Below are 27,597 nucleotides of genomic sequence, written 5' to 3'. Positions count from 1 at the left end.
TTAAAATAAACTTTGTGATTTTATTGTTTATACTTACTCTTACACATCATACAATCCTAACTCTTAAAAGAAAAAATAAAATAAAAAGATATCTGGTGGTGTTTCTGGGGGACTGGAGTGCCAAGGGACGGCAACTACACCTCTGTGAACATCGTAGATTTCATCTCAAGTCCCTAAAGCTCATCTTGAAAGACAGAATAATATGTCTTTATTCCTGCAGTGAAGCTGAAGAAAATTCATCCTAACTCACAAGTTTATTATTCTCAATCAAAACCCTTGCATGATGAAGACACTGATTATGAAAGGTGTGAGAACATAAAACAATAATCAATGCAACAGAAAAGGGGGAAAAAAACCAAAACACAAGTATATGCACTGATAATATCTCAGTTACTCGGGTCACGTAGCCCTAATTGCTGGTGGCAAGTCAAACAGTCAAAAGATTTGAATGATTCAAATGTCTCAAATCACATAAAGACAACCATCGTCGGCCAACGGACAGTCAGTCTGACGGCAACGCGACTTATCGTGTGACTTGTGGTGGTTTACATTCAAACTGCTCACATTTATCAGGAAAAACATGCTGAAACGTTTGGAGCACTGATATGAGCAGTCAATAGAAAATGAGCGTAAACCATGCGACCCCCCATGATTTACATAACTGAACAATCATCGCAGGAAAGTTCTCCTATGAAGAGACAATTAATCTGTAAAGGAAAACCGAGCTTACCGTATGCAACGATGTTTTATAATCATCAACCCAAGTCTGAGAATTCTGTGTCTAAAACACAACGAACTGCAGAGCAGCACCAACCACTCGTCCCCCTGAACATCACAGTTAACACCTTCTCAATTTGAAATTTACACTGTAGGTGTGACGCTGGAAGAAGTTAAATCACCGTCACTACGGGCTCAACTCATCCACGGCAAAACGTCTCGCCGTTGGCATGCCAAGTCGGCCATTAACACAAAGACTCCACGAAGGCTCTTTTTCCAATCAGAAGAGGCAGAACTAAACCGACACACGGATGAGTGTCATTCCACTCCCTCGCCTTTTGCGGTGGATTATTTTTAAATTGCATTCTCTGAAAATTCAAATGCAACTTTTCTCCAGCTTTCATTAATATATAATGAACCGCATCAAGCAACATTTACAGGGAAAGCTTTTAATAATGAAAAGATGAACCCTCTATTTCTTGCTTGGGGCCCTTTAAACTTTCAGTAATATCGCTATTGCTACAAATCAGTAACAGGATAAAAGCACTGACTGAGATACTCTGTTATTCAGCAACGTTAATGTAGCTCGGGGGGGGGGGGGGGGGGGGGGGGCTGGTTAAGAGTGTAGCTAGTATGGTAAAATAGAAACCACGTGGCCTGCAGGGGATACTAGTGGTTATTAAACAATTTGAACATTACATGTAAAAACCTGAAAAATTAATGAGGAAACAAGATGGGGAAAACATCAGTGCTAGTTGTAGCACATTTTTTTTGGATAATTATGAAAAGCACTTTAATACAGAGAGTACTATTTGTTGCCTTAATTCCCCACCTTTATTACCTGGCAAAAATCTACATTGAGGTTATACTATAAGAAGAGGAGCTGTATGGTATTTACATTTGAGGAAAAAAAAAACAAAACAGAGTCCTGTTAACGGGAACCTTACGGTTCCGGCCATGCATTGTGCTACTGCTGTGCGGCTTTTTAAACATTCCAGCTTCATTTCAAACTACGCAGTCACAAAACAGCAACGCGTGTTTGACTGCACACATGCACGTGGGACTGATCTTCCTAGAAGAAGCTAGCTAGAAGCAGTCTGAGCACACTGTAAAAGCACAGCACGCAACTCTGCGGCACTGCAACGCTGAGCAGAACGTACGTCATCGTCTATGAGAGCAACTGCGACCCGGGTCAGTTTTCATTCAGCATGTGTCAGTGGTCTGCTGGTGGTAGGAGAAACGTGGAGCTTCATACCGGCTCCGAAGAACATAAAAGGTCATTCGAGGCGAGCGCGCCGCCTTACCGAAGAAGAAAATCTCAGCAACTCGACAAGGCAATTTCATCAGCAAGGCTGCGATACAGCTCGGATATAAACTGCAAGTGACCCGAATGCTGAACAAAACTGAGCGGGCGTGGCACCGTAGCTTGTGCTCTGCAGCGGACATACGTCGTTGTGCTTCATACCCAAAGCCTTAATCACTGACATCCTACTGCACTCGCTCCCTCCGAGCGGCTCGGCCGGGCTCCGCTCCGTCGCGTCAGAGCTCGGGCGCGCATTTTCTTCTTCACTGGTTACATAATCAGGATGGAATTACTTAAATATAATCGAAGAAAAAGTTAAGAGCAAATCGTTAAAGATTCGCGGACACATGCTGCCAATCCTCCAGCACAGACCAACCAAACGATAAAAAATAAATAGAATGCAATCACACAATTCAAGCTAACTACAATATATTAATATAGATCTTCTGATGTCATACGCTCATTAAAATAAAGAAGAAAAAAAAGAATTCAATCACACAGTTAAGTCAAGGTTGTTTGTTTCCCTCCCCGGCTTTCCCCTTCCAATGACTGTTCATGCACCCAGTATCCATACAGGCCTACATATCAAAGAGAGACGCATGTGGAAAACTCAGACTTTGGAGTACTACATGTGATCGCCCACAGAGTACAGGAGTTGCCAATTTGACAAGTAGTTGACATCATTTTTCAGTCTGGGATAAAATACTATATTCCAAAGCCCTTAAAGGTCTTGCTGATACATGAGTCACTAGACCCCCTAAATGTGTTTCCGTCATTATCCCGATTGACACATTCCTTAACAGCTTGTCCTCGTTCATTTCAGCTACCTACAGGGATTGTATAAAAAAAATACACTCACACGATCCCGCTAAGTGGAAAAACAACAACAACAAAAAAAACCCAAAAAGGGGTAAAAATCAAATTCCTGCCCTTCCCACGGCAAAACAAATGTCCACCAAGCCCTCATGGCTCTCTCCCCAGCTCTCAAGCAAATGTGCACGCACACACACACACACACACACACACACACTTTCATACAAACACACACACGCGCGCTGCAGTCACAAGTGGAGAGAGAGGGAGATGCTAGTAAGGGAAGTGTCTGGACTGTGGCTGCGACCGCACCACCCACACCCTGCCCGCTTTACACTACCATGAACAAATGAAGCCACGATATCAGGTGTTTTCATCCAAGTCGCCATTGTTCAAATTCACAAAGTCAGAAACTTCTTTTTTGCTCTCAGTCCTCATAACTTCTGAATCTTCTCAGCCACTACGATGGGGTTCTCCTTGCGTAACTGGGCAGCGGCTGCGCTCCGGTAATCATAGGGACAGTCGTGTTTGTCGGAGTAACGATGGATGGCGCAGAACAGGTTGCCACAGCGACAGTCAAAACCTTGAGGAAAAAGAAGCAATTAAACTTGGACGCTTTATTATAGACATCACATGTATCTGGACACCAGAGACCAAAACTCACATCTCATTATTTTGGGGCAGAATGGCTATTTTCTTCAATTTGGGATTGTTTCATTTCTCGGGTGCTGACCCCAAATCAGTGTGTTTATAACAGACAAGAGGACAGAGCAGCAAGGAAACTATGTGCTGCAGTAGATTTATATACAGCATATTAGATGCATTACCTGCCATCAGACCAGACTACTAAGACGCCACTGACAAAAACATTCATTTGACCTTAAAAAAACAAAAAAAAAACAAAAACAAAAACAACAGGCAATTGTTCCTTGACTGCTGCCTTGTTAGGTCTGTAAATCTCACCACATGACTTGGTTCAGATCTTCCAACTTCTGGGAGGTAAAATTCACCGACTTCTTTTTAGCGTACCATTTCCAAAAGTTAATAAGCTTTGGTTACACACACACATTATGAAAACTCAGTTTTCATGCCGTCTATCCGTAAACTAAAAAGTTATTTTTCATTGTTGGGAACAGCCCTGTGTCTCTCTCCAAGCTGCAGAAAAACAGAGTCAGCTCGAGGTGCAGAGGGAGACTGAGGCTATATTAAAAAAGAAAGAAAGAAATGCATCACCCAGTCCTACTACATCCTGATTATTTTACAGACTTATTCTTACACTGCCCTGTGTAAGGTTTTAATTAAATTCAGTTTGACTGGGCCTTGATGATGTTGCCCATTTTTACATGCTAACTCAGGATGTGGTCTCAATTAAGCTGATATATAATCATTGCTATTAAGTCTCACAGTCTCCTATGAGGCAAAAAAAAAAAAGGACTGAGCTGCACACTGTGAAATGTATCACTTAAGTGCAGAATGTCGCTCGCTGTACATAAGCGATCATCACAGAATAAATGCACATATGAATCATTTGTGTGCAGCTGTCATTATTGTCCTTTAAAAACAGGTTTAGCAGCTAAAAGGTCTGCAGACGAAGAATATTAAAGATGTCTTTGACATTGCACCACATACATCCGTGTGGCAAATCAATGTCTTATTGGGGGTGAGGAACCCCTGCCGACTCATAAAACACTGGATAAACAAATAAGAAACTTGAGTGAAATTCTTCCTTCACTTACCAGTAAGTCCTACTTTCTTCCGGCAAGAAAAGCAGCGATTCTTTTTCTTGTTTTTATCAGGAGTCTGGTCGCCATCAGACGAAGCCTGCGCAGCTTCCCCGACTGGCTCTGGTGGGGAAAAACAAAGCAACCGTATGTAAAACAGCTGTATGTTTATTTATGCACATGTACAAAAGACAACACAATTAACTTCAACCAATCAAATATTCTAGCCGGGTCAGAGGCCGTAACTTAAGCTTTATAAAATATTATTTTAAACTCATAAAAACACTCTGGCACGATTTCCTTACACAGTTATTTGACTGTAACACAGAACATGCCACAAAGCAGAAGGCAAAATGAAATAAAACGGGAAAAACCAATGGAGTCATCGCAGAGCATATTGTGTTTATCACTTCAGGCACGCTCCCGGAACAGGGTGGCGAGTGCGTCCCATTGTTTATTCACGCAGCAGTTCTTAATAGTGTCCTCCTCTGCTTTGAGTAGGGCCGACCGTGTGGACGGTGGGTAGGGAATGAACTACTGCTTTCTACGATGTTTACCTGTGCTGTTTGAAGTACCCTCCTCTTCACCCTCCTCGGCTTCTGCTCGATCAGAATCCACAGCTCCTGAATCCTGGGAGATGCTCATAGCTGTCATCTGTTGAGTTACTGGGCTGGTGGAGCTGGGACTAACAGGGCATCAAATCAAGTCAGCAAATTTCAGTTTAGATTAAATAAAAATACTGAGAAAAAAAAAAACACAACAAAAACAAAAAAAAAAGAATTGAAATGATTAAATTTATCTTGGTACTCTCTTTGCTTTGGTTTTGTCCCCTTTGGGAGGTAACAGATCCAGTGCACACGCTGCAATATAAAACCGCAGAACTTTTCTTACCTATCGCACTTTCCTCACAATGGCATGAATTAAATCCATTTTTAACATTTAAAAAGGTTAGCCCAATGGTAAAGTTAAAGCAAATTATAAAAGAGGCCCTTCGAAACGCAGAATAGCAGAAAAAGAACTTGGCCAGCAAAAAATTATTCAGCATTACGCTGCAGTTTTTCAGAACAGGGCCTCAAGCTAAGTTTTAAACTACACCATCCTCTAGCTAATTTTCTTCCAGTGTCAATGACAACACAGCCCATCGTACACTTAATTTGGCTTTTGATAATCATCAGGAGCTCATCACAACCTCACCTGTCAATGTTGACGTGCAAATTGAAACAGCTGAAAAGTTCTTACTAGAAGGTTAGGGTCGTCAGGGTAAGGTAAAAATGTTTTCACCCAGAAAATGACTGCACCATGGTGATAGAAGGTTTTGTTTTCATAAATAAATATGCACACAACTGCTTACCCGCTTTGCCTTCTGCAGAGGCAAGCTGCTGTACTAGCATGAACTGACTGGACTAGTCAAAGAGCCAACACGGAGTATATTTTTCCTTGATGAATCACATCTAAAACACTGATTCACAATGACTCAATTAAACAACACGGCTCTCTGCGCTATTCTACGCGTAACTCAGCATACCTGGTTGTTTGTTCCTCAGGTGGGGTTCCTGCCACCTCTGTACTGGGCTCTGAGGTTGTGCTCTCCACAGTTGCACTGGCCGATCCTGGTGATCCCACTGGTGAAGTAGCAGCTGTGTGCACGTATGTGTGTGTCGGGGAGGGGGGAGGAGGACAGTCAGATACCACAAATGACACAAAAATCTGTTGTTGCCTCACACATGGATGACTTTCCACTTGCTTCTAAGCGTCTTGACATTCCCTACATGTATTTGTTTACCATGATCAGATGCACTTTGAGTTAATGTACAACAACAAATGGCAATGTAACTCTCTTGCTTTCTGATGCCACAGTGTAGGCAGCTAATGCTACCTCTGTTCTCCAGCCCCTTTTAGCTAGTTCGGCTCCCTATTTCCAGTGCACTTTTTGAGTGACTCCCATTTAAAAGCTCCTGACTTATTCACCTGGTACACCCTTATCCAGCAGACCCCTGCTTTTTATAGGTCATGTCTCTCCCATCTTCCTACCTTTCTCTCCAGGGGGGCTGGACCGCCCCCCTCCCTGTTGTCTCTGCAGGTGTTCCTTGTAGCAGACCGAGCACATGCCGTTGGTGCGGGGGTTACCATAGAAACCGCATCCCATAGTGCAAAGCATTGGCACCTGCGTCTGATTGGTCTCCTGAGCCATGCTCTGACAGAGGGGGTAAGGGGGATGGGAGAGGATAATCCTGAAAATGGGGTTGCAGAAGTTAGTGAGAATAATTAGCAGTCCCTGTTTGATTACAAAGCTTTTTAAGTTGGAGCTAAAAGAGCTTGGAGATTGGCATTGCAGCATGAGAGTAGAGTTTGAGCACATCATGACTTCTTTTACCTCTTTTGCACCGACACAGAGCCAGTCCAGCTCTAAAAGGCTTGAGGACTGATCATTACATAGCTTAAAGAAAAAAAGATCATCACAGCAGACAAATCCTGGGGCTTATTTGGCAAATACTGTTACTTTCTAGCTAAAGCCCCTTCCAACTTTTACAACCAGTAAATTTGCAGCGCTGAGCTGGTTCACACTTTTCTGGCACAGAAAGTAGTCATCCCTCCCCCCTATTTACTGGAATGCATTGAACCAGCTCTAGATTAGGCACTGGACAAGTGGAAAAGAGGTCTTTGTGAATTAAAGGTTATGGTCCACTACTTGCAGCTGTAATGAAGGTCTGTCGCAGTTTTATAAACTTCATAAACCAAAATTAAAACCAACCCCAACTTCTGAAGGCCAAAGTCCACGATTACTGCAAAATCAGGCCTGGACTTTGGCACACTGAAAATACTAATAAATAAACTATGCTTCAAAATTATTAGAAAACACAAAAACGTAGCAGCAATAGTGAAACAGTGAAACGGATCGCCGAATGTACTGCACCTCTTACAACATCAAAGCAAGCACGAGTTTTAAAAGTAGGAAGCTGTGGGATTAGTTTGAACAAACACGGAGAGCTGTGCACGGTGACGGAAACAAAGGGTCCAAAGAGCCGCACACACACCCTAGAAGGTAAATGACGGTGTGTGAAACATGCGCTAACTCAGCTGTTTCACGCTTTCTTCCGCCGCACAAGACGTTTTTGGTCATGGAGAAAGTTGTGAAAACGACAACAAGAATAAAACAAAAACCCCGTCAGTACGAAACCCTAAATACCGACGAGCTGGCTAACGTTAAAACTGCGCTGCGTGCAGTTTTGCCGAACAACTTCCAGCTGGCTGTTCCCAGTCCGAGTTTGTCCGCACAAGAAAACAATTGGCGTCCTGTGCTTGAATAGCTCACAGCAAACATTAGCAAACAGCCTCGCTGGACGTTTGGTCTGTCTGACACTGCATACCGGTGTAAAAGGAAGGACGAAACTCGACCAGTGGCCCTGTGTCATCGTGAAAAATACGAAAGTTAAATGCTACAGCGTCCTTGGTGACGAACTATACGCAGATCGCGGCTTTTCAATCGAATAAACGCTAGTGTTAGCGGGCTATCTGTTAGCCGAGTTGCTAACGCAATCAGCCAACCCAAAACTAGAGCGCCTCCCAACAGCGTCCCGGCTGGGTTTATGACCGGTACCACATCCCGGGAATCTGCCGAATCAGTCGGGGATGAAGACATTACCTGAAACGTAGTTAATCGGCGGCTGTCGACGACGGAGGGGTTCAGATTTGAGTGAGCTGTGTCCCCAGCAGAGCGCGCGGCCTCCTACCCAGCGCTAGCTCCCGACATTCGAAACAACGACCATGACGTCACCGCCAGTGTCAGCCCTCAGAGCGACGGGCCAGCACAGCAAACTACACCTACACCACCTCCACCACCACAGCTGATCATCACACACAAGGTCAGAATAACATCGTTCGGCCCCAGTCCCTCTGTGGACACGATCCCTGACTTTGGCCTTTTTATTTAGGAGTTTTAATGTTACAGTTAATTTGTTTTATGTTATTGATCTAATGCTGCTTCTTCGGTTCCACATCCACAAAAAGACATTTTTGTGATGAAACAGGGAAATCAATCATTTCTTCTTCACAAAACAAATACTCTCTAGACTTATTTTTATCCTAATTTTTCTGTTTGACACCAGCTCCTGTTTCTAACCTGTGTGTGAGGCTGTTTCCAAACATAAATAAAGAGTCACTCGCTCATACAAGATTCTGCAGTGTTAGAAATTTATTTACATATCAGTTTACTGAAAATTAACTCTTTCCAGAAAGAGAATACTGAAGGTAAAATTTGAAAACAAATGAAATGCATCTGATTCAGGATGTCCTCATGTCTTTTCTATATTATTTTTCCTATACGGCACTAGATTTTACTTTGTTTTGGGAAGGTTTTGAATTCCTTCCAAACAAAAATGTTTACAGACACAGATTAATCTTTCAGAGATTAAAAAAAAAACAACAAAAAAAAAACAACAAAACAAAAAACCCAACAAATCTACCATAAATAATAAAGTGCAAAACCATGATTTCGTAAGGCCACATTTTAGATTTTAACTTCTGCATGATAAATGTATTGTCAAAAACCGATAGGATTATGATGATGAGAGCTTTTCATGAATATTATGGCACCTATTTTGAGCTGGTCCATCAACATCTAGAAATAGTCCCCTAACACCACTTTGAATCATCTCAGAGGAGCACAGGAAGTCTTTGCGTCTACTTTTTTGGTCCGGCCTTCTCTGCCACGTCGCCCTCTGCATGCTCAGTGATCTGAGGAGCGAACGGTCCCACCAGCCAGTTGAGCGGCGTGTTGTGCAGTAGATAGTCCATGACACCATCCACAGACGTCTGAACCTGGGACACACACACACACTTAATAAAAATGTACAGTTAAGAGGATAAATGATCTGAAATAATACTGAGCACCATCACAGATTGGAAACAAATTAGTTGCACTGACTAGCCACTTTATTAGCCGATTGTTAATGCAAATAGCTAATCAGCCAATCACACGGAAGCCACTCTCTGCATTTCGATGTGGTCAAGACGACCTGCTGAGGTTCAGATGGAGCATCAGAATGGGAAAGAAAGATGATTAGAAACTGCTGATCTGCTGGGCTTTTCCCACACGACCATATCCAGGATTAAGAATGGATAATATTATTAATTTATTTGTTGGACCAATGTGTAAGACAGCAGTTCTCCAGCTAAAAATGCCTGGTGATGTCACAGGAAAATAACCAGACCTTGCTGCCAGACTGTTGAGCTCACATGAAGGCAACAGTAACTCAAATAACAGTAATTAGGCCTTGTACAAACAACAACAACAACAAAAGACTGTTCAACACAGCAGTAGCAAGGTGTACCTAATATACATTTAATTAAGCAGCTGCACAGCTGGAGCAGTAAAGACAGCAAAGCATGATGCGTACTTGGTTCAGCTGATGACGGCTCTGCTCGAGGAAGACCGGTGTGATGGTGCTCGTGTTCCTCAGAGAGGAATACAGCTCCTCGGCAGAGTGTCGAGCCACGCTCAGCTGGTCCTGGACTCTGCCCGGCAGACCTTTAGCACTTGAAACCACGCTGGCACACGCCGACCGCAGCTGGTCGCTCAGACCACGCACCATAGAGAGGGTATGCCTTTCAAGCTGCTGTGAACGTAAGTGGAAACAAAAACCAAATGAATAAAATGTAAAGCTATGATAACGGGACAGTCCAAATGTAAACAGCACAACAATGACACAGAAGGAAATGACGGTGGAAAGTAAATAAAAAGCTCTCAGAGTGCGAACCTATGCCAAGCAAGCTCACTCTCTGGGCAGCATTTATTTAAGGGGATATATTAATATTGTTTTCTTTGTTCTTTTTAAATGTACTTCAACAAGTTTTTAGTGCAGTAAAGACAAACATTATCTAGGAGCAGATCGTGGATTGATCTGTAAATAACTGGACATTATATCATATAATACATTTCTAATTAACTAGGCAGCTCATTCACTTTCTTTTGACAATAATGTCTTTAACACACACATTCTGTGATCAACTTGACAGACAGGCAGATGTGAAATGTAAATGTTGCCAGGACAAACAAAGGCAAAAAAATTAAGCCGTTTGAAACAAAAGACAGTATGAAAATTTGACCTTATGACCTTGAGGAGGTCATAAGGCGTGTGCCAGCGTGGTTTCAAGTGCTAAAGGTCTGCCGAGCACAGTCCAGGACCAGCTGACCGCAGCTCGACAGTTTGCCGAGGAGCTGTATTCCTCTCTGAAGAACACGAGCACCATCACACCGGTCCTCCTCGAGCGGAGCCGTCATCAGCTGAACCTTATGACCTTGAGGAGGTCATAAGGTCCAAAGTAATTTGATATTTAGAATTCCCATATTTCATTCCCTATATGCCTGAAGGTTCTCAATACAAACAAAGGCTGTAATAATGTATAGAGCCTTTTTTTTTTTTTTTTTTTTTTTTTTAAAATGGCTCTACACATTATCACTTCAACCTTCAAAGATCACTCTATTTACCTTGAAGGAGAGGTCAGAGGTCAAATGTGGACATCACATTTTGGGTTGTCTAGACCACAATACTAAATTTTGCTCTACAAGGGCCTGATTTCCACTTACGTGGGCATTACACTGCCACTGTGCTATCAAAATTTTAAACAAATGTTCTCATATGTGGATCTCATTTTCTAAGAAACAAAAATCAGGTTAAAAAAGATCAATAAATAAATCAGGCAATTCTTTGTTTTTACCTTCATCAGGTTCCAATCAGCCCAAATAGCAAAGAAATTAAAAACGCATGACATAAAAGAGTTCGGGTCTTAGGAAGTCAAAGTAAAAATATCTGTAAAACACAGCTGAATAATCGTTTTCAAAGACTTTCGGTCCTGACCTCAGACTCATTTTTGGTCCCGTCTGGCTCTGACTCAGACTCGGTCTGCCCATCATGTCCTCCGTGCTTCTGCTTCCACTCGGTCCAGTGCTGCAGGAGTTTCTCCGAGGCTCCTCCTATCTGGTTACCTGCTGAACCGAGACTGGCGCGGGCGCTTTCTAGCAGGTCCAGAGTGTTGGTAATCTGAACAATCGTACCATAGGCTGCGTCCCGGTAGTGACGTGCCCGATCCAAAGAGTGCCGAAGAGCTCGTTCCTGTACCTTAGCAGAGAGTCTCCCCAACCGGACAAAGTAGCTGGGGTTGTCTGAAGAGGTAGCTACCTCGCTGCTGGCAGGTTCGGCCACAGCAGCTGAAAGAGGCGAGTGCTAAATCAGATGTGTGACCCTGACATTACTAACAGAAATAGACTGTTAAAATATGTAGCATTTTCATTGCACAGGGTGTTGGGTATGTCATGACTGATGCAAACACTCTCCCCCCCCCCCCAACTGTTTGAAGTTTTGCTGCTAAGAACCACTACAGAGCCTCTGATCAGTTCTGTGCAAGCAAAAGGACATAACGCTGCATCACTGTGCTTTCATTAAAAGCCACTTTGATGGTTAAAGGAACAACTTCAACTGTGCTGCTGCCACAGTTGCAATTGTGCCACATAGCCATAATCAGAGACGGAGCTCTTTCACAGCTTCCACAGTAGAGTATGGCAGGTTGTCATGATAACATGACATCACGGTAGCAGGTGTCAAAGCTGCGAGTGCTGGAAATTGCAGGTACTTTTTGGGCCAAGTTAACAGAAGGGAAGTTCACTGGAATGCCCTGCCTCTCTATGAATAGCACCGACCATCCACGTGTTCAGTCACGGTGGTCGAATTCAACAGTCATGATGACCACCCCCCATTTCACCAGATTACCTCATCCTGCTTTTATGACTTTTATTTTTTGGGATAATCTCAATCATTCTTTTTTTTATTTTTATTTTTTTTTACTTTTATCTGTCAAGACACATTCATATAATTCCACAAAAGGCAAATGGGTTCATTATCACCCAGTGTTTTTGATGAAGTGATTAGTACAGCTACTGACCCAGCTCCCTCTCAGTGATCGGTAGGTTCTGGTCGACCCAGTCCTCGGATCGGCCGAGGGCCAAGCCCATCCCACTGCTGACCATCTGGCCCATCCTGGTGCCCATGACTGTGTTGATTCCTCCGCTGACTGCTGCCCGGGTCAGCTCGACACCACCCATCACAGCCCCCACCATGGCTTCTTTGGCCCCTGCCACAGACTGGTACACCCTTCCCACTGTGTTTGACACCACCTGAGGAAGTAGAGATAAGATAATTACCTTCTTTTGAAAACCAACGTGGTGCCGGAGCTCGATTTGGTGCAGACTCTGGGGTAATTTCAGAGGAAGAAAGTCGTGACAGAATTTTATTTATTCTTAATTTCTCAGTTTTTAATCATTAATGCTAGCTGATAAACTGTGCTCATGCTGCTGTAAAGAGTGCCACTACTCAGTTTGCATCAGTGCCAGCAGTGACAACATGTTAGTGGAAAAGAGGTAAATCTGCAATGATCTGTGAAGCATTTTGCATTTTCTGTATTGTCAAAATCATCCAGAATGCACCAATATGAAGAAAACAAGCACATGATGGAGGCCAGAGAGCTGTTTTCTTTATCAAGTCTATCATTTTGGACTTTTATGACAGCATTTAAGGTTTTTTTGATGCTACATTAAAACATTCTGACCTCGTCTGCTGGTTGGTGAAGAATAGGCAACTTTTCTTCCATCTTATCCAATCCTTTCAAAGCGTACTCGTTTGCAGAGGCAACTGCAACAAGTGCACAACAGAAGGACAATGCGAGAATCATTGAGTGTAATACCACTCAGTAAAAAACAGGCACCGTGTCAGGTTTACAGTACAGCTAGAACTGGATGAGTGTCAGAGATTCAAATTACACCACGATTAAATTTGGAAAGTTTATTCTCATGACAATAAAAGAAACATTCTTATGATTCTATTGCATTCCATCCCTGAGGCAGCAATGGATTTGACTTCAGCTTCTCACCTTTAATGCGCAACCAGCATGAAATATCTGTTTGAGGTACATCTTTGTGCGATTATCATAAGTTACATCGGATTTGGATTTGCAGAGACGGGAACCTACGTTGTGGCTCGATCATGTTCAAGAGAGGTTTGGTCCCTGCGGTGGCAGCTGCTCCCAGAGTCCGGACCCCGCTCTCGGCTACATCCATCACTCCCTTCAGCAGGGGAACGTTGTCTTTGGTGGTACTGTAGGCGTTTGAAACCGCCTCGCACGCCGAACTGACCAAGGGCAAGTTGCTCACTCGTGAAACAACAGTCTAGGACAAAAATAGAACCATCGCTGTTATTCAGTATAGGTCAGCTTTTTTCAGGTCTGTATTAGTAATCAATAAGGAATAATGATTAATTTCCAAGAGTAGATGATCAAAACGGGGAAATATCAAGTGTCAAATGAGTTCACAGTAGACTCGTGTTATGTATTAGGGATCATTTCAGGTCACAGTGCCCCTCACCTGCTGCTCTCCATTAGCTGTTTTTTCTGCCGGAGCTGCACTCTCATTAGTCTTCCCGCTGTCTGCCATTGTGACTGCTGGATTCAATCTGTGTCGTGGAATACAGAGTGTCAGAAACAGACTCTCCTCACATTGCCCACTGTGCATGATGAAATAACAGCTTTCTCTATGATACTCTGTAGCTGGTATACTTTATCTCGCAGCAATCTTTGTCCTGTCAGTTTAATGCATGCGGAAAGGCAGCTCAGCCACGCCAAAATCATTTGTCAACACTATGATGCAACACAGATGAAACTACATTAAAAACTGATACTGATATATTTGGGAGTATTTTCTTGTCAACTTCCAGCATCATTAAAACAAAGCCGCATATGATGCAAGAATTAATGAGACAGGTGTTTGTTAAGTCAAGGCGTAGGCATTATGCATACGTAATCCCTGAACTTATGATTTTTAAGCTCTTCTTGCATGATTATCTGTGTTTGAAGGAAAGATTTGAGCCAAAATCTGATTCAAGACTGGAAGAATAAAAGCCTGACATTTTAACAGCTCTTCACAGCAGTTCGGGTAACATGACTAACATCACTGGCAGCAGCAGCAGCTTCAAAGGAAAACTCCCAAGAATTATTTATGCTTTGAAGTGTATTAGAAATAAGGAAAGTACAAATGGCTGGACGACACATCGCAAGTCCCCGTTGTTACTAAAAAGAGTGAAACAAAAATCATCTGGGGCTTATTCCTTTAATTCAATTCTTGGACTTCTAAGTGAGAGCACAGCTCCCTGACAGAACACGGATCCTCATATTTTTCTTGCACTCGCATTCAAAACGAAGGAAATGTGACTACAACATAAAAAGAAAACAGGGATGACAAATCATGCGAGAGAACTCTGTGGTTATGAAAGTTCTGATAATTTCAAATTATGGATGAGAGTCTGAGGAAAATCAGAACTAATGGCACGAACCGTAGTCCCGCAGGGCACCGAGTGTTCACGAGCTCTCATGACGGCTTGCAGGCAGAATGGACGACATCCGATATTATTAATCTAATGGGAAACAGCGAGCAGTGCTGCGCTGGTGTCAAATATTTCTTTAAATGAGAACTAGGCCAAAATAATTACTCAAGTGAAAAACTACCATATTACACGAATACAATGAAAAAGTGTCTTAAATGAAGATCAAATGTAATACTTAACTGGGCCATGCAACGCTGTAAAATTAATCAGCAATTTATTCCGTTTCACTGCAGGTCGTTTCAACCCTAGCCAGCCTGTCGTGTCTCTTCTAGGAGTGGGAATTAGGATTTATAAAAACCTGTATCAGAAGCACCATTAAAAAAAAAAAAAAATAATACAAAAAAATAATGTGTTAACTCGTGCAAATATACATGGAACAGTATATGAAAAATTTGGTGTACGCAGTTTTAACCTTCAGCTCAGTCTGAACTCTGAGCAGCTCTCTGTGAGGCTCTTCAGGAATAGTTCTACAGGCTTCTTGAAGGACATTCAAAGCTCTTCTTTAGGTGTTTCTGTCTTTTGTTCTCTTCACACTGCTTCAATAATGCTGAGGCCCAGGCTCTGGGGAGGCCGATCCATGACTGACTGTTCCACTGTGTGTTTTTCTACCCAGATGTGCTGAATAGACTTCAGCCTTTCCTCCCTGTTTCCCTTCATCGAGAAAGGCTTCCTGACAGCCGCCCTTCCACAGAGACATTTTCTGATAAGGTGTCAGTGAACAATAGATCAGCTGAAGGTCCAAATCATCCGTCTGGCCTTTGCTGAATTTTTTGTCCTGTTTATTAATGACATGACTTTCAGATATGGTTACTCTGCTGTAGATTTTTTTTTTTTTTTTTTTTTAAAGACCTCACACTTCTTAGGTAAACATACCATACCAAGATTCCAAGTTTTCACCTAACAGCTCTTTGGGAATCTCGATTCATGTATCCTTCATTTCACTAGCTGGGCCCACATCCTCATTTTAGGTTTGACAGCGTTTTAGTAGGTAAAAGTGAATGCTTTGACATGAATTGAGCTGCGGTTTGGGGAAGGCCTCAAAGGGGACTGGCGGTGGCTCCCGGGCCTGGCAGATCCCCATGCACTAAATAGAAATGAAGAAGTTAAATAATTGAGAACAAGGAGGGAGGGAGGGAGGGAGGGTGGGGGCACGTAAACGAGAATGAACAGCTTGCAGAACTGGGGGAACCTATATAGATGACAACCGGAAGGAGCGCGTTTGTGGCACGGTCCTGCTCCTGAAATTCCGATACATTAGCTCCAATTATCCAAAGAAAAAAAGGACCAAATGATGTCTTTTTGGGACAAGCTGTTGGTACCAAAGTGCCTGAAGAGACCACATAAAGTTCATCCTGTTTCCAAGTTATGTTTCCTTCTGTTATGTGTGGACAAATGAGTCATAGGTCACGTTACGTGGCCAAACAAACAAAAAGATTCAACAGTGAGATACAAGAACTGAATAGGAAAGGAAATAAAGTAAAAAAGAAAACCTTTCAAAGACCTTGAGAAAGCCTGGACTTTCTGTTTTGTTTCCAAAAGCCAGACTTTCTTGAATTTTATTTATTTATTTTTTTTAAAGAAATTGGGGGTGGCTCAAGACTTTTGCACAGTACTGTATTTTTAAATTAGGGTCTCATATAGAAATAATATTCTTTACAAGTTAAAGAAAATGCACTGAGTTTTATTTAATGAGGTAATACAATCTCATTAGCTTCACTGTACTCTGACCAATTTTTCTTAGGTGGGTAGTCATTCCCCCAAAGGACACCTCCTGAGCTAGGAAAACCTCAGAGTAGGCAGACTCATCACATCACATTGAACAACGAGGGGATATTCAGTTTGGTAATTAGCGCACATGCACGCACACACCTGTCTTTGTATCTTAAGCGTATAGTTAAGACAACAAAGAGATACAAGCAAGAGAAGGAGGAGGAAAGAGGCCCGTTAGCCAGTTGGAAAGAAACATCTGCAGCAAAATCCGTCCCTTCTCCCTTTGGTGCCTGCAACATGTGGATGGCATCTGCTTGCGTTCTGCCAGATGGCATACAGACATAAATGGACTCCACCTGTATTAACTGGGATGCTGTTAACAAGCGTCAGACATGCATGACCTGATGTACACAACAGAAGCAGATGAATGGGAGAAGCATGAGTCCTGAGATTGTCCTGCTGGAGAAACAGCCAGCAGCATCCTGAGGTGTGCAGCCAACCAGCGGCAACCTGAAGTCAGTGCTCAGGTCGGCTTCATCCACCTGACAGGAGGAGGCGATCAGCAAGAGATGAGCCTCAAATCCAACAGCCTCAGCCACGACTGGCATTTTTATAGAGCTACTATTCAATAATTTCACACATTTTGGATGTCAGTGTGAATAAAATCATTTAACTTTTGTTTTTTGTGAGCTCTGGCAATCCAGAAGAGATCTTTCTGGCCTGTGCGTGACTCAGAATTACATGTTATTGCAACAGCTTGGTTGAGCAACGCCGTTTTTTTTTTTTTTTTTTCCTGAGTGGCAGTTGATGAGATCTTCACCAGTTTTTATTACAAAGCAAAGTCTGACACTGTGCACCCTGATATCAACTGCGAGATGAACCTGCGATAACAGTACAAGTTATGAAGAAGGCTTTTATGCAACACAACCGGCTGCTTTAGACTTCTCAATATGATCATCTCACTGACAACTGAATCCAGTAAAGTGGCCATTAAAATCCTATCAAGCCTCTTCCTACTGTATTGTGTGTGACATCCTTGCAGTGTTGGGCCACATCAGGGGGATGGGGAAACTCCATTGTATTAGCCAGAGCTAAAACTCAAAGTCTCGATATCAAAGGTGACTTTGCTTTATCGGAAACTACTGAGACACTTATGTTATCTTATGTAGGTTAAAGGGAAAGTCTTGAAAGGGTTAGTGTTTTCTATGCTTTAGTTTCACCTAAAAAAGACACACAGGTGTGTAATGTTATTTTGCATGGGCTGGAAAGCAGTCAGAGCCCTGCAATGGTCCCTGGATTTATTTGATGGGGTCACCCGACGATTTAAAAGAAGTGAAACATAATGTGGTCTACTGAGCTCTGCCTTTTATCTTGTGAAACCATCCACCGAAAATATTCACTGAAAAATGAATCCGAGTGGGAAAAGTCACTACCTGTCTGAACCACTCAGAGCACATGCCCACACACTGAGGCCACAACCGGAGATGAAATCTCACAACAACAGATTGCCTGATTTTGAAAGGCTCAGAAGCTAAAAAAGATTCAGGTAACCGAGTGCACAATATTAGTTTAAGCAAAGGCTCTGAGCAGCATGACGATGATTCCCAGCTGAGTTAATCAGGCCCGTCTTTCCTTGCTTCCCCTTTCTGCTCGGTGAACTTTCACCCATGTGAGGAACTATGACTCGTTACTTAACACAGCACCAAACAAACGGCTTCTCCGAATCAGTCTCCCGATCTGTCCCTTAGCTTTTCGTCTTCATGGGGTTCTCTTTAAAAGAAAAGCTGTTTCCGCAGCTTTAACTGGAAGTAAGACCGAAGGCTAAAGCTCAGCTGGGCAACCAGCACGAGTTAGTTGGTTAAACAGCTTAAAAACATGGCTCTACGACTGCTGTCAGGACGGAACACACCTGTGGGATGAGCCACTCACCTGTCTGGGAGCCTGCTGGTTCTCGGTCTTGTGATGACCTGCTGTGTTACTTCCGGTCAGTGACCCGGGCCACCCAGCCTCAGAGCTTTTATAGTGCACTGCTGCTCTACTCTTCAACACAGGGGAGGAAGGCGGAGCCTAAGACTGGCTTACAAACTTTCAGCCAATTAAATCACAGCACGGAAGTGCCCGTCACTGCAGGCCAGTGTTGTGCCAGAACTTTCCAACATTTCTGTGACTTTTCTGTGTCACAGATGTGCTTACACGGATAAACGAGCAGTGGTCAGCGGGGTTTATAAACTGTTTATGTATAAAATAAAATAAAAAAAGACCCCTTTTATAAGCATCTTTGTGACTCTGTGTTATTATTCCTAAATTATAATGAACCCAGTCCTTTTTTGGTCACTTCTAACGTCTTGACAACACTTCCAGCTTCCAGTTTGGATTCAGAAGACAGACACTATCTCTGCTTTTAAGATTAGGCTTCAAACTTTCCTTTTCGCTACAGCATATAGTTAGGGCTGGATCAGGTGCTGCAATGGGTGCAGGCTGTTGGGGGATTCCCATGATGCACTGAGTATTTCTTCTTCAGTCACCTTTATCACTCACTATGTGTTAATAGACCGCTCTGCACTGAATCATACTTGTTATCAATCTCTGGCTCTCTTCCACAGCATGTCTTTTATCCTATCTTCCTTTTCTCATCCCAACTGGTCGCGACAGATGGCCGCCCCTCCCATAGCCTTGTTCTGCCGGAGGTTTCTTCCTGTTAAAAGAGTTTTTCCTTCCCACTTTCGCCAAAGTGCTTGCTCATAGGGGGTCAAATGATTGTTGGGTTTTTCTCTGTATATATTATTGTAGGGTCTACCCTACAATAATATAAAGTGCCTTGAGATGACTGTTGTTGTGATTTGGCGCTGGATAAATACAACTGAAAATAAAATAAAATTGAATCTTATATTTTAGTTACAATATCTGCTGCTGCCCTCTTGACCAGATCTCTCATGAAAAAAACATTTTAATGCCAGACCTGGATAAATAAAGGATATATAAAAGTTATGCTACCAAAAGCCGATTAACTTCTACTTTATGATAAAAAAGTTTAAAATGACTCATAAGAGTTATATCTGGTATAAGTTTGAAATTCATTTATAACAGTTTAAATACAGGTGATCATTTTTGGAAATATCAATCATTTTTTGGCACCACACTGGTCCCTTTATTTCTTTGGTTGCGTGCACTTTTTATCCCAGTTTTGCTAAATATACTAAACTCTGATCATGTGTTGTATGACTGATTATAAATTAGTGACCGAAGGGAACAGTCACTGGTTTTATTCGCTCAGCCACTGAAGTAAACTCCTTCATAATGTGATGCATTCATAGACTACACATAAAGGCTTTCATTTGTAATCTGAGCAGAACTTACACTATAAATCTTTCTGAAATATATTTCGCTGTCTTGGATCAGTATGTTTAAGAGCTAAGATCTGCCTGAAGACTTTCACAAATTTTTAAGTCAGAGGAGAGTGAGGGAGCTCCGTGAGAGCTTCCCCTTCAGTGTGTTTCCTAAGGCTCAGGGTGGATCTGGAAAAAGGGTGACAAAAATTCATTTTTCCAAGGGGCCACGTGAGAAATTAGGACTGTTGTTGAGGGCTCAATCATTCTATCCACCGTCTTCTGCTTATACAATTCTGGGTTGTTGGGCGAGAGGCGGGGTACATCCCAGACAGGTCACCAGCCGGTCACAGGGCTAAAACAGGGAGACGGATGACCGTTCACACTCACACCTGCTCTGGTGGTTAACCTCACCTTTCCTTTGACAGTCTGCATGTAGGAATTGCTGATATTTACTAAACTGATTCTCTCAGAAATGTTTCCTGTGCCAGCAGCTGCCTCATAAATCTGAAAGCAGCCGTTTTCTTTTGCTCAAACACACATTTGGTCACATGACTCGTTTCCACAGGGTTTACTGAAGCACTGTTTGCAAAGGTGAGACTCTGACCTTTGTGAAAAGGTCTCCAGTGAGGTTTGCAGTGCAATGATGCATCGATGCAGCTCCTTTAGATTCACATGCTTTTCTTAATAACAGAGCAAACTCTCGTATCTCATGACGGTCGTCGCATGTGGCTGATCTTCTGTCTGCACCTTCACCTCACTCTTTTAGCATCCATAACTTTCATGTGGACCAATAATGCATCACTTACTATACAACAATGCTGCAAATGTGTCTTTGTGTTTCTAAGAGAATATCAAGCAGAACATACTTGTTCATTCTATTTTGCAATTAGGAAGTCTATCCATTTTTCAAATATGTTAATGGGGCATTTCTTTATCCACGCAGCTTCATCTTCATTCTAACTGCGTGCAAACTCAGCTGACTGATGGAGGCTGCGAGATGAGGCATTGTACTATGAGAACGCACCAGAAGAATAGGTTAGAGAGAGTTAAATGTCAGACTGTAACTGATCTCATGTATAAAACCCACCTGACTGACTGATGAGGGGCTCTCCTCGTCACAGCTGAAAGTCAGGCAGCCTGTTTCATGCAGTTAATGCAGTAAACCCTGAGAGGGCAGTGTTTACCCACGGAGTCAGCTGTTTCTGTGGCCTCACCCACACAGAGATAGACGCTTCACATTTACATCCCTAAGATCTTTCTCTTCTGCAGATGCACCACAAATCCAGAGCAGAGGGCCTATTTTGCATTAAATATTAAACAATAAAATATTTAAATATCTTCTGGGAAATGGGAATGCGGACGGCAAAGGAAGACAGACAATACTTCCTTCCATTTAAAGAACTTATTGCACCGACTGTGAGGTGATTTCTGCATAACCTTTGTACTTAGAGTAGGATTCAGACAACGCAGTGTGTTTTATCGCAGTAAGGCCAGTACAGTGACTTCCTCTGCTGGATGCTGTGTATCATCATAACAAGAACTCTATTAACTTACCCTTTTCATTTAGAGAGGATTTTCATTATTCAGGCCATTACAGTTTTCATTATGGCTCTCTGTATTTCCCCAAATGGCTGCAGTAGGCTCCAGAGAAAGGAAACTGATTACCGCTAATGTTCACATCAGATATTCATCGAACGGGACCTGTTGTAACTATGTTTGGGCCTGCTTCATTATCCAACAGTTCGGGTTGTGACATCGCACCAGCAGACAGGTCAAAGTCACAAAAAGCACAAAGAGACGAGAAACGTAGGCTTGTTGTCTCGACCACAGCTCTGTTACTCCTTTGCCTCTGAGTGGCCAAGCTACTTCAGCCTCTGTTTACCTTTAAGCATAATCCATACACATGCATGCACACTCCCCTGCAATGTGAGCCCAGAAGTCTCTCATCTGTTCCTGCTTAACTCTTGACTCTGCTTCACTGGATCAGTTGATTGAGGTCAGAATTGTTCTGGAAATTGAGTAATTGAAGATTAGTAGATAACAGGAAAATCACTCATCCCTCAGAGTAATATGATCACACCACTGTCCCCTCCTTGCTCTCCCCTCTCTTTCTTTTTCCTGAAGACATACCTTTCAAGATCAAAGCAATAAATTGGCAATATGAAGAAATTTTTCATGGATGCGAGAGCAGAACCTGAAAATATTTATATAGATTTCATCTTCAGTCGCCTGTTTTTTGTCAGAGTAAATAGAAATGCCTACTCGGGCATTCATTTGGCCACAAGTGGGCATAAAATAAAACCAATAAATCGTACAAAAACCAATCCAGTGCCCAGTATTGTATATACAGTGCGATGCCGTATTGTGGCATACACATTTGAATCAAGTATTCATTGAAATTACTCCATGAAACCCACAAAAAAATCTGTAATTTTGATAAGTTAATAACCATAAATGCTTTAAGATGTTCGGTCTCTGTTGGCGTTTTACTCACAGCATTTGGCTGAATGATTAATTGTTTCAACAAGATATCCATCACCATCAAAACACTCATGCAATAATCTGCTGTGGAGTGTAAGGAGCAGTACAGCTATTCTGTAATGAAATTCATTTCCTCTCTTTGTGTTTTCAATTCATCCACAACTCTCAGGTGTGCTGGGAGTGGATCACAACACAAGGATTTCTTACCTCCTGTTTCACCTTTTGCTCTTCACTGTCAACAGGGCTAAAATGGTAGAAATTATCCATCCATCCATTAATAGCTGACCAGCCCTGCTGGGTTTCATTTGCACCATTGAATCTTCCTGAGTCTCATTGAACCACGGAATCTTATTCCCAACATCCTGCAACAAATTTCCGGAGACCTGAAACTAAAGGTATCAGTAACATGCAACATGGCAACAAATCATCTGCAGAGTGAAAGTTGATCTGGACCTTACTACAGTCTTCCCAATAGCACATTAATAAGGCATAACCAAGCCAAATATAATGCGTCAGAGTGTGAACTTGTCATGGTTAAAGTAATAAAGAGACAGTAAGTTGACCTTGAAGAAGATTTCTGTGAGTACCATATTTATTATTACCATACTTTGTTGATCAGAGTAGCTCGACCTCCTTTGCATGAAGCGCTTTTTTGCTTTCTTTCTTTCCCAGTGATAGATATTAAAGCTGATAGGGCAACTTTTCTGTTCACTGCTGCAAAATCAACAGTAATTTTAGCTTAGCTTAGCATAAAGACAAGGTTAAACAACAGCTAGCTGTCAGCTAGCTGTTTAGTCGGCTGTAAGAAAATCTGCCTTTAAGCCCATCATAATCTTACTTATTAACATAATATTATTAACCTGTGTAACAACTACAGCAACTTTTTGGTCACTTTCTGAATAGCCAGCTGGGGCTTTGGGGAGCTAGCCTTCTGGCCCTGATGAAGAAGTTTTGTAATCTGAGCTCACGAAAAGCTAATTATCATTTTAACGCTTTTGACACAAATGAAGCAAAAGAAGCTGAAGCTAGCCAGCTGTTAGCTTCAGTTATACATTATCTATACAAACACTGCAGTGTATTTCCCAGGTGCAGTGATTTGGTGAATCCATAGACTATAAAAAAGATGGATGAAGCTAGTGCCATGTCGCTTAGTGGTTTTGGACTCATCGCGTTGCCCACTAGCATGTTAGTTTTTCCAAGCCAGAAGTCATCAGTTTAGTGGGTGGAGTGCTAAGTTATTGTCAGCTGATACTAGCACACCTGGTTACCACGTTCCAAACATATACTGCAAAGATTTATACTACAGTAACATCAGTTACATCAGCTAAATAGCACTAGGAGTGCTAAGAAGCAGACTAATAAGAGGCTGGAATCACAAAACAACACTGAGCAGGCCCGTATAAAGATGTGTCCTCCAAATAATAACGAGTGATTTCATTTAGTATGATGATATTAGACACCATCTTTACAATTATTGCTGTCTAGCTTGAGTTTTACATCATTGTTTTATCTGTTCTGAATATTACAAGAAGGTGGAGGCTGAAAATGAAAACTCACAGAGATCGTTAACTTTGAGCATTAACTTTTTCCAAGACTAACGGCCTTTAATCTTCTGAGTAAAATTGCCCAGCGAGGACAACTTAACTGGCTACAGACGTTTTATGACTGTTGTGCCTTCAGCTTAAAGAATATTGGAAAAGTGATTTGTGGGGAACCTCTAGCAAGACCTTAAAAAAACATAATCTAAAAGATTTGTAGCCACAGTTGAAGAACATAGGAGGAACCAGGTCACTGCATACAACATGGAAAGCAGCAAACCAAAAGACAGCTGTATCTTACGACGACCAACAGGTAGTCTCAGTCAGGCTGCACAATTTCCTCACACTGTGTTTTATGACTTGCTTTTTGAATGCCCACGGCTGTCTCTCTGGGTCTCCCCTGTTTATTTTGGAGAGCTTATTTCACCCCAGAGCCCTGACAGCAGGTCAGCTGTCACAGCGGAGGTGGTGAGGAAACACGCAACAAGCCGTCTGACCCTGAAATATTTATGCTTCTTTAGTGTTGTGATTGTATGCGTTTTGACAGGGATGGCACATTACTGTGACCGCTTCCCAAACTAAAGGCCCGATGAGCTGCTGTCTGCTCTGACTCGGTTAGGTGAGGCAAAACGCGGGATTCCACAAAACATTGATATTCCCAGCTTTTCTTTTTTTTTACCTCTGCGAAAATAAAAGACACATCCGTATGTTTCGGTATTGATCCCATTCTTTTTCTGTCATTTTTTGAGGCGTTTTCTTTATCCCTTTCCACAGAATTCTGCAATAATATTGTCTTCAAACCTCTTGGCAGCAAAAATGTACTTTTCTTCTCTCTTCTCTATAAACTTCTCATTTCCTCCACCTTATCACCGCCCTACTTCATCATTCAGGCTGACAGACTGATGGCTGCCTCTGCTGCCACGCTCATCTAGATTGCTCCCAACTAATTTACACCAAGATAATAAGTTTATTAACACTAGTCTATAAAACAGCATATTAAAAACAAATACAGAGATTATTAAAACTTATATATGACCATGTACCATTACAATTATTCTTATACTCAATGTAGAGCTGGCAAGTGGAATAATATATAATAATGGATAAAAATAGGATTTAATATAAAGTGGTTGCTCATTTTGCATAGATTCATAAGCTGAGCAAACATCCTTCCATCATTTATGAAGAAGACTTGTTGTTGCTTTCAACAAAGGCTTCTTGTTCTAAACCCTTTGCTTCTCTGTTTATATATCATGCTGAGAAAACGGAGCTCATTGCGTTGATGTTTTATATGATTTCCTATGAATATAGACGCAGTCTCACAGTGTGAATCATACTACCAAGGTCATTTTCTGCATTCTGTTCAGTGCAGCATTATAAAACGGAACAAAGGGAAAATAAAAATGAAGAAATCGGGGATATTCTATGTTTTCCATTTGTATTTGGTGATTTTAAAGAACTCCAGGTGTGAGTCGTCATTGTCACACAGATTCGATTTGTCGTTTTTCATATGCTAAGTAACCAGTAACACATGGCTGCACTCCTTAACTTCTTAAACCGCAGCTATCACTCAAGCAGGTCAAATACTGCAGTTTTCGCTACAAGTCAAATCTAACTGGTTTGTTTGTCGCTTTAAATGATTCATAGTTTTTTCTTATTACTAATGAATTCCTCGGGATCTTGCACATGGAAGTGCAAAACCATAAAATTCACTGTCCAGACGTGATTCAGCGGAACAGTCTGAATGACTGCTCTAAGGTTACTGGGTCTGATCACATGAGCCCTGCATGTAATCTGTGCGTCTTTGTTCGCCAACTGTGTGAACCGTGTGACTACTTTGGTAAGACAGAAAATGGTCACCCTGGAGAATGAGGCTTCTTTCTTTTGCATTCACATTTCTGCTGAAAAAGAACTTAGCAGTCAAAAGCTCTCCCTGTGAAGAGTTCATCTAACTCTGGCATCAGCATATCCCCTCTTAGCTGCTTCTAACGTGCACACAGAAACACCCAAGGGGGAGGACTGTGCTGCCCTTCCCCTTTTCCCCATGTTGAAAGATTAAAAAGTGCATTCCCCATCAAAGGCTGTATTTTTTCTCCTCCTCTTTTTTTTTTGCAACGCTTTCTGGCTTTCTCATGGCAGCTCTTCTTCTTTTTATCACGCTCAGGTCTACTGCCTTCCTGCTCTGACACACCAAGTGGGATGAAAGGAAGAGGATGAACAAAACGAATATTTCTTTATTTATTTATTGTCGGCACACAAACTTTGACAGGAGATGAAACGGTATGAGTTCTTTTGTTGAACGTGGCTCAAAGTTTCTGTGTCCTGAATCATTTCTATGCAAAGTAGCTGGAAACAGAATAATAGGGCTAATCTGGGGATTTAAAAACAACAACAACAACAACAGCAAAAAATAGGTTTTGGAGAGCTTTTTAATATTAGAGTAGTAGAACACCACTGCCGGCAGTAGTAAGAGGAAGTTTGTGAACGAGAGACATCTTTAGATTTTCACGTTTCCCGTAGATTAGGAGATGTTATGTTTGAAGGAGCCAGTGTTACATATCCATGAGCGACAAAGGAAGTTTGTAGGCCTAATGTTCGTGGTCTCCACAGTCTCCTGAAGAACACGAGTGCTTTGAAAAAGGCTGATCAAAATCTGATGAGACTTCTTTGTGATCATAATTCCATCAAGTTTAAGAAGATCCCCAACACCACTGGATGAAATGCAGCCCCGGGCCACGACAGAGCCTCCTGCCGTGTGCTGTACTTCTAATGACGCTTCAGTGAACAGTAGGTGGATCAGCTGAAGGTCCAGATGCGTCTCTCGGGTACTGTGTCAGGTCTGTGCTGGATTTTTTTAGACCTACCGTTTCTTCTTTAGTCCAGTGTCCTCAACATTTTTAAGGACACACTGCACACCATGCTCAGATAAGCCAACTTTGGTGGGTTATAGCTGTTCGAGAATAAGCCTCCACCTTTGGTGTAAAAAAGCTTTTTAATGCTGTCAGACTGTGTCTTTGAAATTTTGGGAGTTTCAACTAACGAAATGGGAACAAATTATGTGTTTTTGTGACAGGCTGCTGCTAGCAAAGAGCCTTAGGATACAATTTAAAACTGGTTCTTTGCTAAGTTGTCTGTTTCGTGTAGACACATATCAGAGTGCAGTGCATAACCTTTGAAAGACTTTAGAAAGCCTGGAGAACTATTGCTCAAGACAACTTTAAAAGATGACAAGAAAGTCTGACATCTTGGAAGCCAGATATAAAAAAACAGTTCAGTTTAATGTGGTCTGGGTTGCGCTGATACCAAGTAGCTTATGAAGGTTAATACAAGCAGTAGTTAGCACCAATGAATGTTATTCTGACATTTTATTGACTCGATGACTCTTCTTGTGTTAATATTTATTAAGTCTGATTTTGCTGTATCTTCAGTATTTAAGTAAAAGCTGTCCAACTGTGATGTGCATGGAGAATCAGGGTCACACACGTGCATATCCACACATGTACTACATGCACTCTGAGGAGTGTACACAAGGACACGAGCATTTTAAATCCTTGTGGA

At 42.1% G+C, this 27,597-nt stretch overlaps 2 protein-coding genes across 5 annotated transcripts; both read right to left on the bottom strand.

Annotated features, from left to right (window-relative positions):
* Positions 1-8,346, bottom strand: LOC146491111 (AN1-type zinc finger protein 5). Of its 2 annotated transcripts, XM_085151988.1 has the most exons (6): positions 8,198-8,346; positions 6,586-6,785; positions 6,080-6,191; positions 5,112-5,239; positions 4,570-4,677; positions 1-3,416 (listed from the first exon to the last, which is right to left on the bottom strand). In XM_085151988.1, exons 2-6 carry the CDS (start codon positions 6,743-6,745, stop codon positions 3,268-3,270), a joined length of 657 nt encoding a protein of 218 aa, XP_085008114.1. In that variant the 5' UTR covers positions 6,746-6,785; positions 8,198-8,346; the 3' UTR covers positions 1-3,267. The 2 variants fall into 2 exon arrangements, with proteins under 2 accessions (XP_085008114.1, XP_085008113.1); XM_085151987.1 differs by having other exon boundaries at positions 6,586-8,346.
* A 382-nt stretch (positions 8,347-8,728) lies between these two features.
* Positions 8,729-18,754, bottom strand: plin3 (perilipin 3). 3 transcript variants are annotated; one of them, XM_085151976.1, is made up of 8 exons: positions 18,621-18,754; positions 13,967-14,054; positions 13,576-13,771; positions 13,156-13,238; positions 12,493-12,724; positions 11,412-11,761; positions 9,951-10,169; positions 8,729-9,372 (listed from the first exon to the last, which is right to left on the bottom strand). In XM_085151976.1, the coding sequence occupies exons 2-8, from the start codon at positions 14,033-14,035 to the stop codon at positions 9,235-9,237; spliced, it is 1,287 nt and encodes a 428-aa protein (XP_085008102.1). In that variant the 5' UTR covers positions 14,036-14,054; positions 18,621-18,754; the 3' UTR covers positions 8,729-9,234. The 3 variants fall into 3 exon arrangements, with proteins under 3 accessions (XP_085008102.1, XP_085008103.1, XP_085008104.1); XM_085151977.1 differs by having other exon boundaries at positions 9,951-10,166; XM_085151978.1 differs by lacking the exon at positions 9,951-10,169.
* Positions 18,755-27,597: the final 8,843 nt, after the last annotated feature.

Source organism: Neolamprologus multifasciatus, chromosome 23 (genome assembly GCF_963576455.1).
Source record: "Neolamprologus multifasciatus chromosome 23, fNeoMul1.2, whole genome shotgun sequence".
In the NCBI taxonomy this organism is placed as follows: Eukaryota; Metazoa; Chordata; class Actinopteri; order Cichliformes; family Cichlidae; genus Neolamprologus; species Neolamprologus multifasciatus.
Note: the sequence above shows the minus strand (reverse complement) of the source record. Positions and strands in the feature narration are given on the sequence as shown.

What these genes read in the sequence shown, in the direction of transcription:
- plin3 (XM_085151976.1), bottom strand. Translation starts at nt 14,035, where the DNA reads ATGGCAGACAGCGGGAAGACTAATGAGAGTGCAGCTCCGGCAGAAAAA. An exon ending in CAGCTAATGGAGAGCAGCAG is followed by an intron (nt 13,772 to 13,966) that starts GTGAGGGGCACT and finishes TTTTTGTCCTAG; the next exon opens with ACTGTTGTTTCACGAGTGAG. An exon ending in GATCACTGAGAGGGAGCTGG is followed by an intron (nt 11,762 to 12,492) that starts GTCAGTAGCTGT and finishes CGCCTCTTTCAG; the next exon opens with CTGCTGTGGCCGAACCTGCC.
- LOC146491111 (XM_085151987.1), bottom strand. Translation starts at nt 6,916, where the DNA reads ATGATGTGCTCAAACTCTACTCTCATGCTGCAATGCCAATCTCCAAGC. An exon ending in CAGCCCCCCTGGAGAGAAAG is followed by an intron (nt 6,192 to 6,585) that starts GTAGGAAGATGG and finishes ACGTGCACACAG; the next exon opens with CTGCTACTTCACCAGTGGGA. An exon ending in GGGTACTTCAAACAGCACAG is followed by an intron (nt 4,678 to 5,111) that starts GTAAACATCGTA and finishes TTTCCCCACCAG; the next exon opens with AGCCAGTCGGGGAAGCTGCG.